Below are 17,427 nucleotides of genomic sequence, written 5' to 3'. Positions count from 1 at the left end.
CAGCTATCTGGCAGGCAAGAGACACGAGTGGAACAGTGATAGGAAGTAGAAAAGGTGAAGAAAAGGCTGGCTTGAGAAGACAATGAGGTTGGAACTGCAGTGCCCTGAGGAATGGAAAGGCCAGGAGGACCCTACCATTTTGTGATGTACCTCTACCACAACCATGCAGCTTCTGGATCTTCAAAGAACCAAAGAAGCTGCAGCTAGCTGACATTCAGAGATAAGCTTTGAAGCAGGCACATTTCATTGTAGGGCCAGGAGGAAGCAAGTGAAAGATTTTCCTACTGGGACATGAAAAATCACCCAAAATGACGATCGGAACTCATGTCCTTTTTCTCTCTGTCCCATATTTACTCCTCTAGAGGACACTGTTGTATAAGAGCAGATGCACAGTAAATGCTAAAAAAACACCTATTTTTTTTTCCCTTTTAAGAGAGAAGACCCACGGGTGTCTACTCTTCCAGGGAAGTATCACTCTCGAATGACTTCTCCAATGCACGTATATGTTTCTTGGGCATGAGAGCTTGCTGAAGCTCTGCGTAGGTGATGTGAAGGTTTACCTCTTTGTGCCAACACATTGCATTGCCATCACTAAACCATTCATGGAGCCACCATATGTAAAATGATGCCTTCTCCTTCAAACTCTACCTTGCCATCTTGGTCTTTAGTGGAGGGGGATTGGATTGGATGCAGTGGTCTGTACTTTCTCTGTGCTTCCCTTTCTAACTGAAAAACCAGCACAACAGCCAGATAATTGCACCACAGAAAGAAAGGGTTAAAACTGATTGACGGGGAAAGAAAAAAGCCTGTAGCTTCCTCAGGTATGAGGGTAAAAACGGGGCAGATGCTAACTTGGGTACAGCTCTTTAATGGCTGAATAAATAGGAGTAATGAGGCAGTTCCAAAGTTTATCAGATGACTGTATTCATTTGCTCTACAGATCATATTTAGTGATTTGTGCTGATTCTACAGTTTGTGGGATTAGTTACAGTTCATCGTAAGTTCTAACTCTATTTCCATGTATTGTGTTAAGACCTGATTCAAGAGTAGTTTTATTTGATAAAAACCAGATGTTCTTAAAAAGACTCTCTCCTTCACAGTGCAAAACATTATTCTTAGCAATTGTATGTACCTTACAGAATTACTAAGCACAGCATCTCCCTGCGTGACATATGACATTATTATATTTTTCCCTGTTGAGGGACTTTTAAGCCGTTGGGGTCACGACCTCTGTGCCTTATGAGAAATGGAGAAGCACATGGTTCTAATTTTATCTTCAACCCTGCCCTCCTGCTGACATGTATGTTTACAATACGGTTCATCTGTTGACCCTTCACTCACATTTAAAATATTAGCCAACATTTTTTCGGTCCCAATCACGACGGCGCATGGCGATTAGCTTTTAAGAGCAGTTGTTTTCTTTAGTGCCTTCTGACATGCAACATCTCATCCACAAGCCCTTCACTGGTGTTCTGATTGGAAAACAGCAGCAGCCACAAAACCAGCTCCAGTTTAGAATCATAAGAATCAGTCAGGGTCAGAAGGGACTATAAGGATCATCTAGTTCCAACCCCCCTGCCACGGGGGGTGAATGTTTGTCTGGATGCTTCTGCTCTCGTTATGACGCACGACACTTCAGATCCTTAAACACAAGTGATATGGCTCCACTTGCAGCAAAGATGGGAATCATCCTGCTGTGGTTGGAAATATCCCTTAGGAGCCACCTGGCTCAGACCCTGCTCTTGTCTGCCCTTCAAGTTCTGAGCTTAGGTGGGCCAGGTTGAGCTCAGCCCAATGTGCATCCTGGGGGGACACAGTTTGTCCCACAAGGCTCCATGAAGGTGGTGACTGGTTCCCACTACAAGCTTGCCAGGGAGAAAACCCTTCCAGAGAAAGCAGCCCTGTCCCTGGGCCACGTTGGGGGCTGAAAGGACCCACACTGACTTTTCAGCACAGAGTGAAGTGCAATTAGATAAGGGTGACCTTTTGAAGGGGGGTGGGGCATGTGTGTGTCCCTAAATCCCTAAAACATGAGCAAGCTGTTTATACTCCCTTTTCCTTAACTCAGAAGGAAAGTGAAGAAAAAAGGAAAGAAGAAAGGTGAATGAGAGAAAGAGACAGAAATAGTCCCTCTTTTTTTTCTTCTTCTTTTTAGCTGGAAAGTTTAAAGAGAAAAAAATCCAGTAATTTCCTTTTAAATTAAAACAACAGAAAATTTAGAAAGATACTTTTAGTGCTTGAAGACTTTCAAGATCTTTTAATCTTATTTAAGCTATGTTTAAAAATTTTAGTCATTTTCATCAACAATGTCTAATGGGCACTGGGAACGTGACTGTGAAAAGAACACAGAGCACTTTCACTTGCTTATTGTCACCATATTGCATTAAATGATACCACATTAAATGAGCTCATACAAAGGTATGCCTTAGCTAATAGGGCACCACACTCATCACTTGCTCAGTTCCAAGTATTTCCATAAGTGTAAAGCTCAGCACTGTCATATTCCCTCAGATGTGCTGTCCCAGTAGGTATTTTCAATGTATTTATTAAGGTATTTGGCTTCCCATAAAAGGTCTGTAAAGGATTTGCAGGCCTGAAATAGACCAAGCTTGTTACGCTGCTAAAGAGACCTTCAGAAGTGTTAAAGTCTCATTTTAGGGTGTGGGAATTGGTCTCTTTTTGGTGGTTGTTATGGGAAGACATTGCAGTGAAAAGGAATGCTTCTTGGAGGAAGGGAACTTCTTTACTGGAGGAGTTATCAGGCACTGGAATGGCTTGCCCAGGGAAGTGGTGGAATCCTCATCCCTGAAGGGATTTATAAGTTCTGTAGACTTAGTTCTTACGAATATGGTTTAGGCAAGAACTTGTTAGTGATAGGTTAATTATTGGACTAAATGATCTTAAGACTCTCTTCCAATCTAGGCAATTCTGTGAGTCTGTGAACAGGATATGGAGCTATGAGGCTCTGAAAACATCTGGTCCCTACAGGTTTCAAACACCACATCTATGTCCTCAAAAACGTGGAGAAGTGATGAATAACAAGGTAGAGGAGGAACACAGAGGAAAAAAACCTTCAGAGAGGTGTAGGCTAGAGCTACTGCTTTGTACTGCAGAAAGAACCTGGCAGAGGAGACTGAAGATGCTCTCTTCACCCTAAAGAACACAGAAGTACACCTAGATACCAGAAAGACACCGCTATTGTGTGTATATACACACAAATATCCACATGTACATTTGTTTAACAGTGACTGATGTAACTCCCAGGCTAGCTAGCAAGAGTCCAATCCATAAATAACCCTGCTGAAAAGTGTTGAAGTCACTGCCCTTCACAGCAAATTGATATTAGCTGGAGAATCAGACCCTAAATTGTCTCAGTTCATCACTCCTATAATTCCTTTATTTTTTTCTTTCTTTCTTTCCCTCCTCTCTCTTGATGGCTCCAGTAGCCAGAATGGCATATATCAGCCAAGAGACTTGGCAGCCCTGTTTCTTAGGAGCTGATGCCAATGGCAGTTGGGGGGCAGCACTGGTGTTCAGCATGTTTGGCGTTTTTCCTTTGAGTAATGAAGACATCATACTGCTTCTGCCCTCCCATCCCCATAACCTCTGATCTTGGCTGTGGAGTGTCTGAGCACGAAACATGGAGCCTCTCACTGTTGCATAAAATCAAAGCCAGTGCCACCAGGGAGGCTGTTACTTGCCATGTTGGCAATTCACTAATTGTCTCCATTATCTGCTGTGGAGGACAGATGCACCTAGCACTCCCGAGTCAGCTGCAAACTGTGATCAGTTTCCACACAGAGCTAGTTCCAAAAGCTCCTCACATAACCCATCTTTTCTTGCTTGCATCTTTGGCTTATGTGGGATGTAAAACTGCATCGTTAGCACATTGAATCTGTGCCAGTGAGACAGGCATGACAAAGCTGCCTTTTTCCCCTCAATAGTTGGGTGCAGCTCAGCTTTGGAAGAGAAGAAAACAAGCCATAAATTCACCAGCTCAAAATGATACTGTAATTTGTTAATCTGTCACTGTAGGGGGTTAGATTTCCTGCCTTCATTTCCACCAACACACAGCAATGCAAGTAGGTACTTGAAGCTTTCTTAATGAGCCAGCAATGTGCTCTTGTGGCTAGGAAGGCCAATGCCATTCTGGGGTGTATTAGAAGGGCTGTGGTTCATAGGTCGAGAGAGGTTCTCCTGACCCTCTGCCCTGGTGAGGCTGCCTCTGGAGTACTATGTCCAGTTCTGGGCTCCCTGGATCAAGAAGGATATAGAACTGCTTGAGAGAGTCCAGCACAGATCCACAAAGATGATTAAGGGAATGGAACGTCTCTCTTACGAGAAGAGACTGAGGGAACTCTTTATCTTGGAGAAGAGGAGACTAAGAGGTGACCACATGAATGTTTATAAATATGTAAAGGTGAGTGCCAAGAGGCTGGAGCCAGGCTCTGCTGGATGATGCCCAATAACAGGACAGAGGCAATGGATGGAAGCTGAGGCACAGGAAGTCTAATGGAAACATGAGGAAGAGGGGTTTTTTTTCTGCTGTGTGACAGAACACTGGAACAGGCTGCCCAGGGGGGTTGTGGAGTCTCCCTCTCTGAAGATATTCAAAACCTGCCTGGATGTGTTCCTCTGTGATCTGGTATAGGAGATCCCGCTCTGGCAGGGAGGTTGGACTGGATGAGCTTTCAAGGTCCCTTCCAGCCCTTGACATTCTGTGAATGCCTGTGACCTTCTGACAACAAAGAGCAGATAGATTTGTTGCATAATACTATCAGTAGTGGTTGAATGATTAAAAGGCAAGTCCTCTTTGCATGCTTAAAGAAAAGGAGCAGAAGCAGTAAGGAGCAGTGATCACACAGCACTCTGCACCAAAGCCTTTCATATTGCACCTTTCCCACCATTTCTGAGCTCCCCATGGAACTCCCCACATTTTATCTGTCAGGAAAAAGACACAGATATTTTCCCAATGTCACACCTTCTCCAACATGACAACTAATGACTTAGTACCAGAAACAACATCCAGTGTGTCTCAGCTTTTAGTCCTCTGCTTTTGGCTCTCCAATGTCACTTCACACCCACAGCCATAAGTTAAGGGATATTTTACTCTTGGTGCAAATGTTGATGGTGCTGAAGCCTCTTCCTAGAGTAGCTCATGGGAATATACATCTTTAAGGTATGAAAAACAGGTAGAGTTATGGGCTGCCCAGAGAGGTTGTGGAATCTCCTTCTCTGGAGACGTTCAAAACCCACCTGGACGAGTTCCTGTGTGACCCACTGTAGGTAATCCTGCTCCTGCAGGGGGGTTGCACTATATGATCCTTCAAGGTCCTTTCCAACCCCTAAGATTCTGATAACCTCACTCACATAAATTGCTCACACACAGTATATACTTAGCTACAGCTGAATTCAATTTGGCCCTGTGCACTTGAACCCTAAGGCTTAATCCATTAAACCAGTCCTTCCTGATTTCAGGTTGGTAAACCCAGCCCAGCCCTCCTTCCAAGGGCAGTGCAGGGTAGCCAGGTGCAAGCATGGGTTGCTGGGTGCTATAAGGAGTTTCTGCTAGCTGGAATGGGAGATGGGCTGGAATGGGGACCCCCGGGTTGGAACAAGGAAGGAGCTGCAATGTCAGAAGTGACGCCACAGCAAGCTCTGTCTGGCAAAGAGTGCACTTGTCCTGTGTACTTGTAGGATGATCACTGAATACTTTAGTATCAGGTACTGCACAAGACTGGATCTTTAGTTGGGATCAGTGTAACTCCTCATTAAGGCAGTATGTAAGGCGTTAAAACTGATCCTTCTGCCTTTCCTGCACTCTTGATGTCTTCTCAGTGCTACAACCTCCTTTCTGCTCCCACTGCCAGTCAAGAAGAGGATGTACAAATCTCCTATGAGCTGCTTACCTACTTTACTGCTTCTTGGCCATGTCTGAAAAGCCTGAGATACTAAATGGAGGTCAATACAAGTACCAGAGGCTAAGCCACATTGCTACACCACATGCAAGAATGTTCCAATGTATATGGCTCTCCAAATGAATCCAATTTGATTTGTGAGTCCTCTGACACATCATCACCATCACTTCAGCTCTTCTGACATGCTGCAAGTCACTATTCCTCCTCCCCATGCCTGGTCTCCAACTGATCCTCTGTCTGGGATGGGACACTCTCTTTGTTCATCCCTGTCAAAACTTATTGAGAAGAAGGTTGGGCCTTGAGGTACTACCATGATTCAAATATTATGGTTACTATTAATAATTGCAAGAGCAACAGGAATAGTCATCTATGTCACGTTAACATGAGAAGTGCTGTGTTGACAGCTTCACTTACACTGAGGTAAACACCAACTTTTAAAGCCATGAAAAGCAAGGGAACGTTAAGCATGTGCTGACTTAAAAGGAGCTTGTTTGAACTGTTACAGCACTGCTGAGGACACAATAAGAAATGCTTCAGATGCTACACCCACACAGATGTAATCACACATACATGTGATGGATTTTCACACAAACCCTTTGCTGAAATTCAGAAACCCATCAGGTTTTCTGTTTACTCAGATGAAACAGTTACAAAACATTAACTCTACTGAGAGTGATTTGGGCAGAGAAAGGAACTCAAAGCAGAAAAAAAAGCGCTTGCAAACCCTAACTGTAGCAGATGTTGTTTTGGTCATTTCTAAGCTGGCTGTGAAGTCTGAGCCCCAGAACTGTGGTTTCATATGTGGTTCAAGTGCTGGCTGCATTTATGCTGGGGAAGAAGGGGGGGGGGAATATAATAAAGGATGCTTGCATGCAGGACCTGGCATGCATTGTTTAACAAAACCAAAACAAAACAAAACCCCAAACCGTGGCTGCCTTTAATTATTTTCCATTACAGCATTGTCTGCATATAATTGCTCCACGTTTTCCATTCAGGAGTGCCAAATGAATGAGGATGTTAGAATATAGGATGTACAAATTCCACTGCTAATGCTGCCCTGTATCAGTAGATGACACGAAACGTGATCTGCCTTGACCCCTGTGACATTTGCATACAATTAATCTGTGATTTTCAACTGTCCAACTTTATTTACCAGATCTTCCATCAGCAGCTGAGACTGGCAACTTGGAGAAAATCCAGGTGAGGGGAAGCTAGGTGGTGATTTCAAAGAGGTCTTAACTGGGGCTAAATGGTCAAATGCCTTGTAAATGGGCTGTTGCCAGAACGTGCAGACAAGGGTTTGGGGTCTGCCTTTCTCATCCTGTTTCTAAGAGCTGAGAGCACTACTTAGTGCATTGGTCTTTCTGTGCGTGGAAGAAAAGGACTTGTGCAAGTTTCCACACACTGGAAGATTAGGCCCCACATGCCATTTTGGTCCTACCCCAAAATCAACATTTTTATCATTAGCCTTTCTGTAAAAGTCTTTGACTGCTTCTGTTTCTGAACGTGTCCAGAGAAGGGCACCAAGGCTGGTGAGGGGGTTGGCCCTACAAGGAGAAGCTGAGGGAGCCAGGGGTGTGCAGCCTGAAGAAGTGAAGGCTCAAGAGAGACCTTATCTCTGTCTACAACTACCTGAAGGGAGGCTGTAGCCAGGTGGGGTTGGTTTCTCCTCCCAGGCAATCAGTGACAGAACAAGAGGACACAGTCTCAAGTTGTACCAGAGCAGGTTTAGGCTGGGTGTTAGGACAAAATTCTTCACAGAAAGAGTGATTGGCATTGGAATGGGCTGTCCCGGGAGGTAGTGGAGTCATTGTCCCTGGAGATGCTTAAAAGGGGACTGGATGAGGCACTTAGTGTCATGGTTTATTAAGTAGAAGGTGTTGGGTGACAGGTTGGACTCCATGATCTTGAAGGTCTTTTCCAACCTGGTTAATTTTGTGATTCTGTAAATTCTGGCTGCTTGGAGCAGACTCATTGGGCTGGGGACCAGAGGAGCCCCCAGGAGCTGGTGACTGGGGATGTCAGCAGCTGCCCATCCAGGAGGGACTTGAGCATCCCTTCCCAAAAGCAGAAGGCATGTGGTAGCAATGTGCACTGGGAAGTGTATTGAGCCAAACACAGAGCAAGGTAATTCTGTAAGGGCAGAATCTGGGAGACATGTTGCCATCTGCCAGCTGTTAACATCCTCCTGCACAGTGCTGAGCCTACACTCAGCTTAGCTAGGGTGAAGTTCTGCTTTTTAACATCAATACTTATTAACACCTATAACCAGAAAAATATAGTATGCACTCTAGAATAATTACACTGTACAGCAGAGATTAATATACCAGACCTATAAAAACACACAGGTGACTACTTCTGCCAAAGGGGTCTCAGAAAGCAAATTGGTTATGTCTGGCAGTTCATAAATAAGTGGTAATTACACACTGGAAACAGCCTAATTACACACCTTACCTGCAACACAGCAATACCTTTCCCATATTACTCTGACAAAGCTATTAAGATATGTAACTCTAAACAAAACAAATTCATGCTCATGGACTGCACTACTGCATCCTTTTTCTTTCTCCTCCTCAGCAGCACGAGCTGTAAGCTGGAGCCAGCACACTCCTGGGTATAGCCAGCTGCGCTGCGAGATGGGAAATTTGAGCACATGCACACTCTGAAATGAAACTCAAATAACAGCAGAGAGAACAAAACAAAGCCTCTCATGTAAGAGAAGACACAGTCACGCTATTCTGCACTCATGAGGGAACAGTGCCCAACTGCAGTGATACTCCGTCACAGAAACATCTGCAGAAGGAGTTTGGAGAAGGTGAAGAAGTTATGATTTGCTATGGAAAAACACTCAGCTGCTATCTGAGCTATTCTTAATTGAACTTGACAGAAGACGTGTGCACTGACACTACTAGGACATTCAGAAACTGAAGCTGGATCAGCTTCCTTATGGAGCAAGAGAGAAATATATCATCTGTTAAAGAGGCTGAATTTGCACTGGAATGCTTAGGGTTTTAAAACTTGATGTGGTGGAGAACAAGGGCAGTCACAGCACACACTGGACAGAATACATCTTCAGCATTGCTACTCATTCTTACTTACTTAGAGGAGAAAAAAAAGTAAAAATACAAAATATAGAGAGAGTTTTTATCCTGCTTGTATGGCTCTAGCTGAGTATTTGGCTATAGAAAGTGATCAGTTATTTGTTCAGACTACCCAAACCCAAGTGCTTCTCTGAAAGCAAAAAGCCACTGTGCTACCAGAGCACTTTTTCTCTTAGATGTACGACAGCTTTCTGCATGCTTTTAGCTTCTTTAGGCAGGAGAGCTGCTTTGTGTGCCTAAGCAACTCCTAATCCAGTGGGGTCCCAGTGGTGATTGGATCCTAGGGAAAAGACAAACCACCTCTCCTGCCTCTCTACTGAAATAAAAAAGGAAAATATAAAAGAAAAAAGAAGGGGGGTGGGGGTGGGGGAGGATGGTAGAGATGATTGACTATGAGGATCTGCTTCAAACCCAGACTCGCACTGCAAAATGCAACCAAGTCCTGTGCTCATGCCCTTTTCACATACAGCTTGCATCTAGTTAGCAGCTAAAAACACATTCCTCAAATATTTTCCTTTCCAGAAAGACACCTCCAGTATCAATTTTCTCTACCCCATACCATGGTGGAATAGCCTTTCCCAGAGCTTTTAATTCTACCTTAAGCATCTTCCTCTATAAGCAATCTCGCTGACGACAGAGGGAAGCTGCTAGTACCGCTCAGCATGTTGGGATGCATGCACGGATACAGTTGGAGGCAGCCAACTTCCAAATGGGCCAGCTGACCATGTTGGTTTAGAGCTGGGAATCATCAGATCCTCTCCTCAGAAGTGCATGCATAAACCCAGGTCTTTTCCCATAGAAAGGCAAAACTGAGGGTTGGTACCTGGGCTCTGCTGGGTGGAAAACATTAGACGCCTTGCAGCTCTTTGGGAATATGTCACTGTTTGCCAAGGGCTTTTTAGCACTGGGGCCTTCCAGGAAAGGTCTATCAATGCTTGCACAACCTTGGTGTTTTTTCTTTTGAGAGAGGGCTAAGTGTAAAACCCTGCTCTAACAGAAGTTCAAGGATTTTTTTCCATTGACTTAATTAATTTATATTTGGATCTCCCAACCTGTGCTTTGCAGTTTTTTCCCCAAATGAGGACTAACAGCAAAGGCATGGAAGTGTGACTGGCACACTGTGCAAAACAGCACATGGAAACAACTCCAACTGAAATGCAGCAGCTGGTTCCATGTGCAGAGTTTTCTGTCATGTCTTAGCTCAAGCCTGCCATGACTGACCTCAAACCTGCCACCACTGGCCTCAAACCCGCCATGACTTGCCTCAAACCCTCCATAACCAGCCTCAATCCTGCCATGACCAAGCTCAAACCTGCCACAACCAGCCTCAAACCTGCTATGACTTGCCTCAAACCCTCCACAACCAGCCTCAATCCTGCCATGACCAAGCTCAAACCTGCCACAATTGGCCTCAAACTTGAGTTTCAGCACAGGGGAATGGAAAACAAGTAAGGAAGTCTGTAAATCTACAGCAACTTAGAGAAGAACAGGAATAAAACTCAAAGTTTCTCATAGTAGATGAGAAATGAGGCAAGTAAAATACGTGCTTCCTTTTACCCTTAACTCCACCAGTCCCTTTCCATGTCCTTTCTACGCCTAGGAACAGCATGTGTAACTGGGAAGTCATGATTTTCCACAGTGTGCTTTTCAGCAGCTGTTAGGACATCTGGATGGAAATCCATCTGGTGCTTAGCGTAGCAAATGCCACCATAAACTTCCAGAGTCCCCTTTCTTTTGCACAGTCACATGAACATGACACAGTGTCAGAGTTCTGAAGTAAATTCTGCTTCCAGGGTGGGAAGGAGCTGTGGAAAGAAGGCAGCTCTGGATACTAACAGAGCAAGTCCTGATTTCCTAGAGTCTCAAGGATGATCTTTTGACTAGGTGCTCCTCTTCCAAAGGTAGCAGTGTCTCCAAAGAACTGTAGAGAGTTTGATTTCATCTCACCCCATACTTTCCTGGGTATTTTTCCATTAGAGTTTTGCACAGAGCCTGCAGGATTAGGGAAAAGCCAGATCTGAGTCTGTCAAGTTGTGGTTCTGTTTTCAATGGTTATATATATTGTGCTCTGTGTTGAATTAAAACTACAATAAAAGTCCTCTCACTTGTTACTGTATTTGTGTAATGTTCAAATTAGACGGGAACAGTTGAGAGAACCTAATCCAATGCATATCCAAACCACATCAGGTTTTAATATAGAAGCTATCTGCTAACACACTGCATGGTCGAGTGGAGTAATTCAGCCAGATCTGAATTTCTCCATGTCAAGGACCAGCAAAAAGGCCCTTCTGACAGTCACCTCCCCCACTGCCCAGGATAACACGAGTTCACAGAAATGCACAGTGTGAAAATCTCCTAGGCAGGATGATAACTTTGCATTATTTTGAACTTCAGGAACCTGAACTGGGATCCTCCCTCCATATTTCAGATGCTTTTGCTTCTTTCACTGTCTTGCAACCCAGAACTAACTGCGTCCTTAGGTACATTTCCAGCAGCACGGAGAGCAGATGGAGGGAGGGGATTCTGCCCCTCTGCTCTGCTGAGACTCCACCTGCAGTGCTGAGGTCAGCTCTGGAGTCCTGAGAATTAGAAAGACGTGGACCTGCTGGAGTAGGGCCAGAGAAGGCCATAATGATGAGGGTTGGAACCCTTCTGTGGTGAGAACAGCCTGAGAGTTGAGGTTGTTCAGCCTGGAGAAGAGAAGGCTGCAGGGAGATCTTATGGTGGCCTTTCAGTACTTAAAGAAAGATGGGGACAGGACTTTTAGTAAGGCATATTGTGACAGGGCAAAGAGTTCTAAATTAAAAGAGGGGAGATTCAGACTAGATCTCAGAAGAAATGTTTGACACTGAAGGTGGTGACACACTGGCCCAGGTTGCATAGAGAGGTGGCAGATACCCAATCCCTGGAAACATTCCAGGTCAAGTTGGACAGGACTCTGAGCAACCTGCTCTAGTTCTTAGTTCAGCTATGCTAACTTACTATTTTTGGGGGGAGGGCTTAAAAGATTTATTGCCTTCTGTACACACACTGGGTTTGCACTGCACATGCAGAAGCCAGATATGCCATTTAACAAAATTATCCTTCACATTTACATAATATCTATTATAAGAGCTTTCAATGCTTAAATTGGTACTAAATCATCTTTCATTAAGAAGCTACTCACTGCTAGCAGTAAAGATCAGAAACAGTAATTGCAATCGAAAGTTAAAAGATGACTTGGGGAAAGCCCATAAAGTTTCAAACTGGAACTGAACTACACAAGAATTAGGAACATGCATGAACTGGAGATTCAGTTCAACCACTCAGAAAAGGGACAAAGACTGAGGGATGTTTGCATTGGCAGCCATGAGCTGGATGCATCTGGGGGACTGCTACACTTGTAAAGTTGGATCAGGACTTCAATATTACCAATATTATATATATAGTATTTTTACATATATTTATGTTTATTTATTTATTGATATGCAAACTGTGCTAGTTTGAAGCAGGCTAGAATGTTTGGGTGAGAAGAACTAGATCACAGGCTGTGAAAGGGAAACAATGGGGATGTCTACTTCACTCACAGCCTTGCTGAGATGTATAGGAACCAGAAATAAAAATATTAGATAACACACTTGGCACCACTCTGAGCTGCATCTCTCTAACCTCACCCTCCATTTTGGGCTAACCCATTTTGCTTCCTAAACTTCTGGCTGAACCTCTGTTCTTCCTTGGGACTGGGGTAAGGCTGAGAGGAGCAGGGGGAAGGTGAAGGGGTGTTTGAGAGCCCCTTCTGGGGACTCAGGTTTCTGGGAGGGAAGTTGTGTTTCTGTATTACCTTTTACCTTGTATATCTCTGTCTATAACTGTATATACTGTAAATATCTGCTTGTATATTGTGCCAGCTGTAAATAAATAGCTTCATTCATATTTCCAGAGCCTGCTGAGTCTAGTCTGGGTGATTTCTAAAGTGTGTGTGTGTGTGGAAACACCCAAACCGTCACACAAATATATAAATATTTAAACCAGCAACATCTCCAACCTGAAGAAGCCTTTTGGCAGACCCCCACTGTCATGGTTTCGTTTTTAGAAAGAGACAGCTCAGATGAGGACTGCCCAGGACTCCATTCTGCCCTGAAACTCTGACTGAATTAATACCTCGTGTTATGCAGTTTATCAAGATCTTATCCACGGAACGGTTTGCTAAATTAACAGCTCAAACAAAACAGATTGCATTAAAATGTTGTGGGTCAGGGGAAAATTAACTCTAAGGCATGGCACTCCCGAGCCTAAATCCTACGCTTACGTTACCGTGGATTTACGCCAGTGTAAATGAGAGAAGAATTTGGCCCCTGACCTTCTCCAAGCAGGTCATTACAGTTGAAATAGTAACTGATCTTAGAAAAACATTTTTGCTGCGAGGTATTTATTTCTGTAAAAAGGTTTATGGAACATCATATTCTTTGCCCTTTAAGACCGATACTCGCATATGTAAACAGCACCGGGGCTGGTGTGCCATAGCTTAATCCAACTTCTCTAAATCTGGCTAAAACAATGGAAATATCTTCTGAAACCATTGTGGGTTAGATCCAATATAGTTAAAAACATCTGACTGCAACCGCAAATACGCTGGTATTTGGTTGTGCTATAAAAACATTTTTATGTCAAATACAACTGGGACTAATACAGTAAACTACAAGTAGAGTTAACCCTTGGAATGAACCACAGGCAGACACTCGAAGGTTAAGGTAAACTGCACCACTTGCATTTTCATATGAAGAGTATAAAATGAATGGAGGGTATAAAAACTAATTACTAGGACTAATAGAGTAATTGGTATTTATATAGCACCTTCTACACTATGCTATAAACACACCAGCAGCAACGTTATAAACTCGTGTAGCTACCAGCTATGGATCTGATTGTGTCCTGCATGCTGGAAGAAAATCCCTAGCATTGCCCAGATGCTGCTTCTGCTAAGTGAATAAACTTGTGCCCCCTTTCCCCTCTGCAGCCACATGGACTCACGTGCCAGCAAGGACCATTTCAACTCTCACCAAACATAGAATCATAGAATCAACCAGGTTGGATGAGACCTCCAAGATCATCCAGCCCATCCTATCCCCCAGCCCTATCCAGTCAATTAGACCATGGCACTAAGTGCCTCATCCAGGTTTTTCTTGAACACCTCCAGGAACAGTGACTCCACCACTCCCCTGGGCAGCCCATTCCAATGCCAATCACTCTCTCTGTGAAGAACTTCTAACATCCAGCCTACACTTCCCCCGCACAGCTTGAGACTGTGTCCCCTTGTTCTATTGCTGGTTGCCTGGGAGAAGAGGCCACCCCCCACCTGGCTACAATGTCCCTTCAGGTAGTTGCCATGGTGTTGCCAGAGGCCAGTCGATGCTTAGAAAAGCACAAAGGAGGAAAGTGAAAGCAGATTTAGGTGAGGATGTAAGAGGAGAGTTTAGCTAGCAGAATGGTGTTACCCCAGAAAAGGAGGGTAGTACAACAGGGGTTCTTGGTTAGCCCTACATAAAAAATTACATTTAGATTCAGAATAGAGAGAAGGATGAAATATTTTACACTGAGGGTGGTGGAACACTGGCACAGGTTGCTCAGAGAGGTGGTAGATGCCCCACTCCTGGAAACATTCCAGGTCAAGTTGGACTGAGTTCTTAGCAACCTGCTCTAGTTGATATTATCCCTGTAGTAGATGACCTTTAGAGCTTGCTTCCAGCCTAAACTAGTCTGTGATTCTTTGATTTGATAATTGAGAAACATTGTTGAGAAAAACATTTCTGAGTGAGAGATGTTCCAACATAAGACAAGGCATAGTGCTGGGTACACCGCAGGGTCTCAGTTTGCTCTTTTGCTAAGGTGGGAGTCAGGTTCTGCTCCCAGGACAAGAGGTGGTTTAGGTTGGATATCAGGAAGCACTTCGTCATGAAAAGGGTGATTAGGCACTGGAATTGACTGCCCAAGTTGCTGGTGGAGTCACCATCCCTGAAGGTTTTTAAGAGAAGATTGGAGGTGGCACTTGGTGGCATGGTTTAGCTGAGGCTGTTGGTGTTAGGTTATAGGCTGGACTTGATGATCTCAGAGGTCTTTTCCAGCCTCAATGATTCTGTGATTCTGTCCCTGGGCACAGGCTCAGAAAGAGCATCTCTTGTGGCAGCTCTGCCCACTCTCATCTATTCCATAACCAAATACTGGAGCTGTATGTGGTGCACATGTAAAATGTATCTGTAAAAATGCTTCAATGTGCATTCTAAAAATAAAACTGGTATCTGAAAGATAAACTGCTATAAAAACATAACCTAAAATAAGTTCAGTCATGCACAGGAGTCCATGTACCACTGCCTAAACGGACTCACACCCTACACCATATCAAATCCTTTTTGGACTGAGGTTGCTGACAAAGTCATCCTGTGCTGATGCAAGAAGATGCTACCCTGAACTGTCTGCACTCAGTGAAGCTGTAGGTCTTACAGCAAAGGAAGGGAGCCCCGTAGCAACCCAGGGACACTGCCCTGCAGGCAGCACAAGCTCAAAGGCCTGCTCTGCCTTCAGGGCAGATATTCAACCACTCAACAAAGCAGGGCTTGTGCCTTTGCATCACATCACTGCTTTGGAAATCGACATTTGGTCTGTATTATATTAATAAGATATTTATTGTGTATAAAATGTTTGTTTCATTCTTTGTGCCGTTCCTAATTAGTCTGTATACAACGTTTGGGGAGTGAATGGAAACTTGCATCTCCAGGGACTCCTTCACCTCTTCTCTGAGTGGTAACAGCTAATTCAGAGCAAATCTTGTGTACAGCAGGAATGTTTCTCCCCAGACACATTGCTTTGTATTTATTTACACTGAATTTCAGCTGCCACTCACTCAGTATCATGCAACTCCATGCAATTAGTTTAAAATGCCATTAGCTGGAATAATCTTGGATCCCTAGCAAACACTGTAGCTGCTCACTCTTGGATGGATCATTTATGCATACAACGAAGACTTCAAGCTCCAGGGCAGATCCTCTGGGAATACACCACTACCTCCACAGCCTTTCAGATTTATGGGTGATCCAGGAGACTGTTCTGAGATGATTTAAGAGTCATTCCACAGAGATCTTGTCAAACCTCTCTGACAACCCATACACATCATTTCAAGCAGGTCACTCTTACCCATGTGAGTGGCTCCTGTAACATATTATTTCCTTCTATAATATAAATGTCAGTTTTACACTTCTAAAATAAATAAACAGGGCTGCTGTGGACTTCAGCAGTAGTCACTTTACAGTTACGTGTAGAAACAGTGCAAATAAGATAACCTTCTCCAGCTGCTGGATAATCCAAACCTGCCCAAGTTCCCTTGACCTTCACTACTAAGTCATCAGTTACTTATTTCTATTAACTCACAAATATCAGTGCCATCTGGTTTTGTGCCAGCAAGAAGCCAGTTGTTTTTATTTGCAGATTCACTACAAGCATCTTCATCCTCACAGCTGAACTACTTGCATAATTTTAATAAGGCCATACATATATAGTTGAAGATACTAAATAGCCCAACATCACTTCACCAAAGAAGGTACAGAAGTAGGTTCCTCAGCTGCTATCCCCATCCAATGACATGTAGTCTCACTGACTTCATACATTTCTGCCTGTGAAGGACATGAATGCCAGCCAAAACTGGACCTCATCCTACTCCATCCCAGTCAAGGATGCTTTTCCCAGCAACGCTATAGAAGTATAAATGCAGAACTATGAAAGTTGTCAGCTGCTCACCTCAAGCTCTCAGCACCTTCCAGAGTCAAGCCAACATCTCCTTAACAGTTACACAATGAACCTGGATGCTATTAACTCAAACTGCTGTGTCTGAAAATATTACCAGGAAACGCAGTTAACTGTTACTTAGCTTAGCTCAACATTCAGCCTTTTCCTTCCACAACAGCTTTGTAATCAGATGGCGACTACTGAGCTCCTGTTTTAGATCCATGGTCAACATCCACCACAGCAGGAAAACAAATAACATCCCTCAATGCACCTCATCATTAGACAGCCTTTTAAAACGAGCCATCAGCACTGTTTAACTCTGCACCTCTGCGGTATCAGATTGGTTCATTCTTCTTTACCAGGCAGATAACACTGAACAACCCCAAATGTCAAAGCTTTTGTTATCAGCTCACACCTTGGTTTATTAATATCTTCAACTGCATTTTGCTAGTCAAGAAGATGAGCCTCTGGTTTAATAGTCAATATAAAACCCCTAAAGTTATCTTCTATACAAAATGAACAACAAAGTTTCAGTAGCTTGCTTCGTGTTTTGATTTGAGTATTTGATTAATCTCACATTATGTCCCACTATAAAAAAGGCTTTGTGAACTAGGTAATAAAGCTAGACAAACTTGCTATCAATGACATGGAGA

General features: G+C 43.7%; 1 protein-coding gene across 10 annotated transcripts in view; it reads right to left on the bottom strand.

Annotated features, from left to right (window-relative positions):
* The window catches only part of KCNQ1 (potassium voltage-gated channel subfamily Q member 1), a 434,341-nt gene that overhangs the window by 49,541 nt on the left and 367,373 nt on the right, over positions 1-17,427 (bottom strand). Inside the window, exon 19 of one of the 10 annotated variants that reach the window (XM_064163205.1) lies at positions 6,141-6,193. The exons of the other annotated variants lie outside the window; for them this stretch is intronic. Within the exon in view, the coding sequence (XP_064019275.1) occupies positions 6,188-6,193 (6 nt within the window). The 3' untranslated portion in view covers positions 6,141-6,187. Of the gene's footprint in view, positions 1-6,140; positions 6,194-17,427 lie in introns of those variants that run through there. 10 annotated transcript variants of the gene reach the window in all.

This window comes from Pogoniulus pusillus, chromosome 24, assembly GCF_015220805.1.
Source record: "Pogoniulus pusillus isolate bPogPus1 chromosome 24, bPogPus1.pri, whole genome shotgun sequence".
NCBI classification, from domain to species: domain Eukaryota; kingdom Metazoa; phylum Chordata; class Aves; order Piciformes; family Lybiidae; genus Pogoniulus; species Pogoniulus pusillus.
Note: the sequence above shows the minus strand (reverse complement) of the source record. Positions and strands in the feature narration are given on the sequence as shown.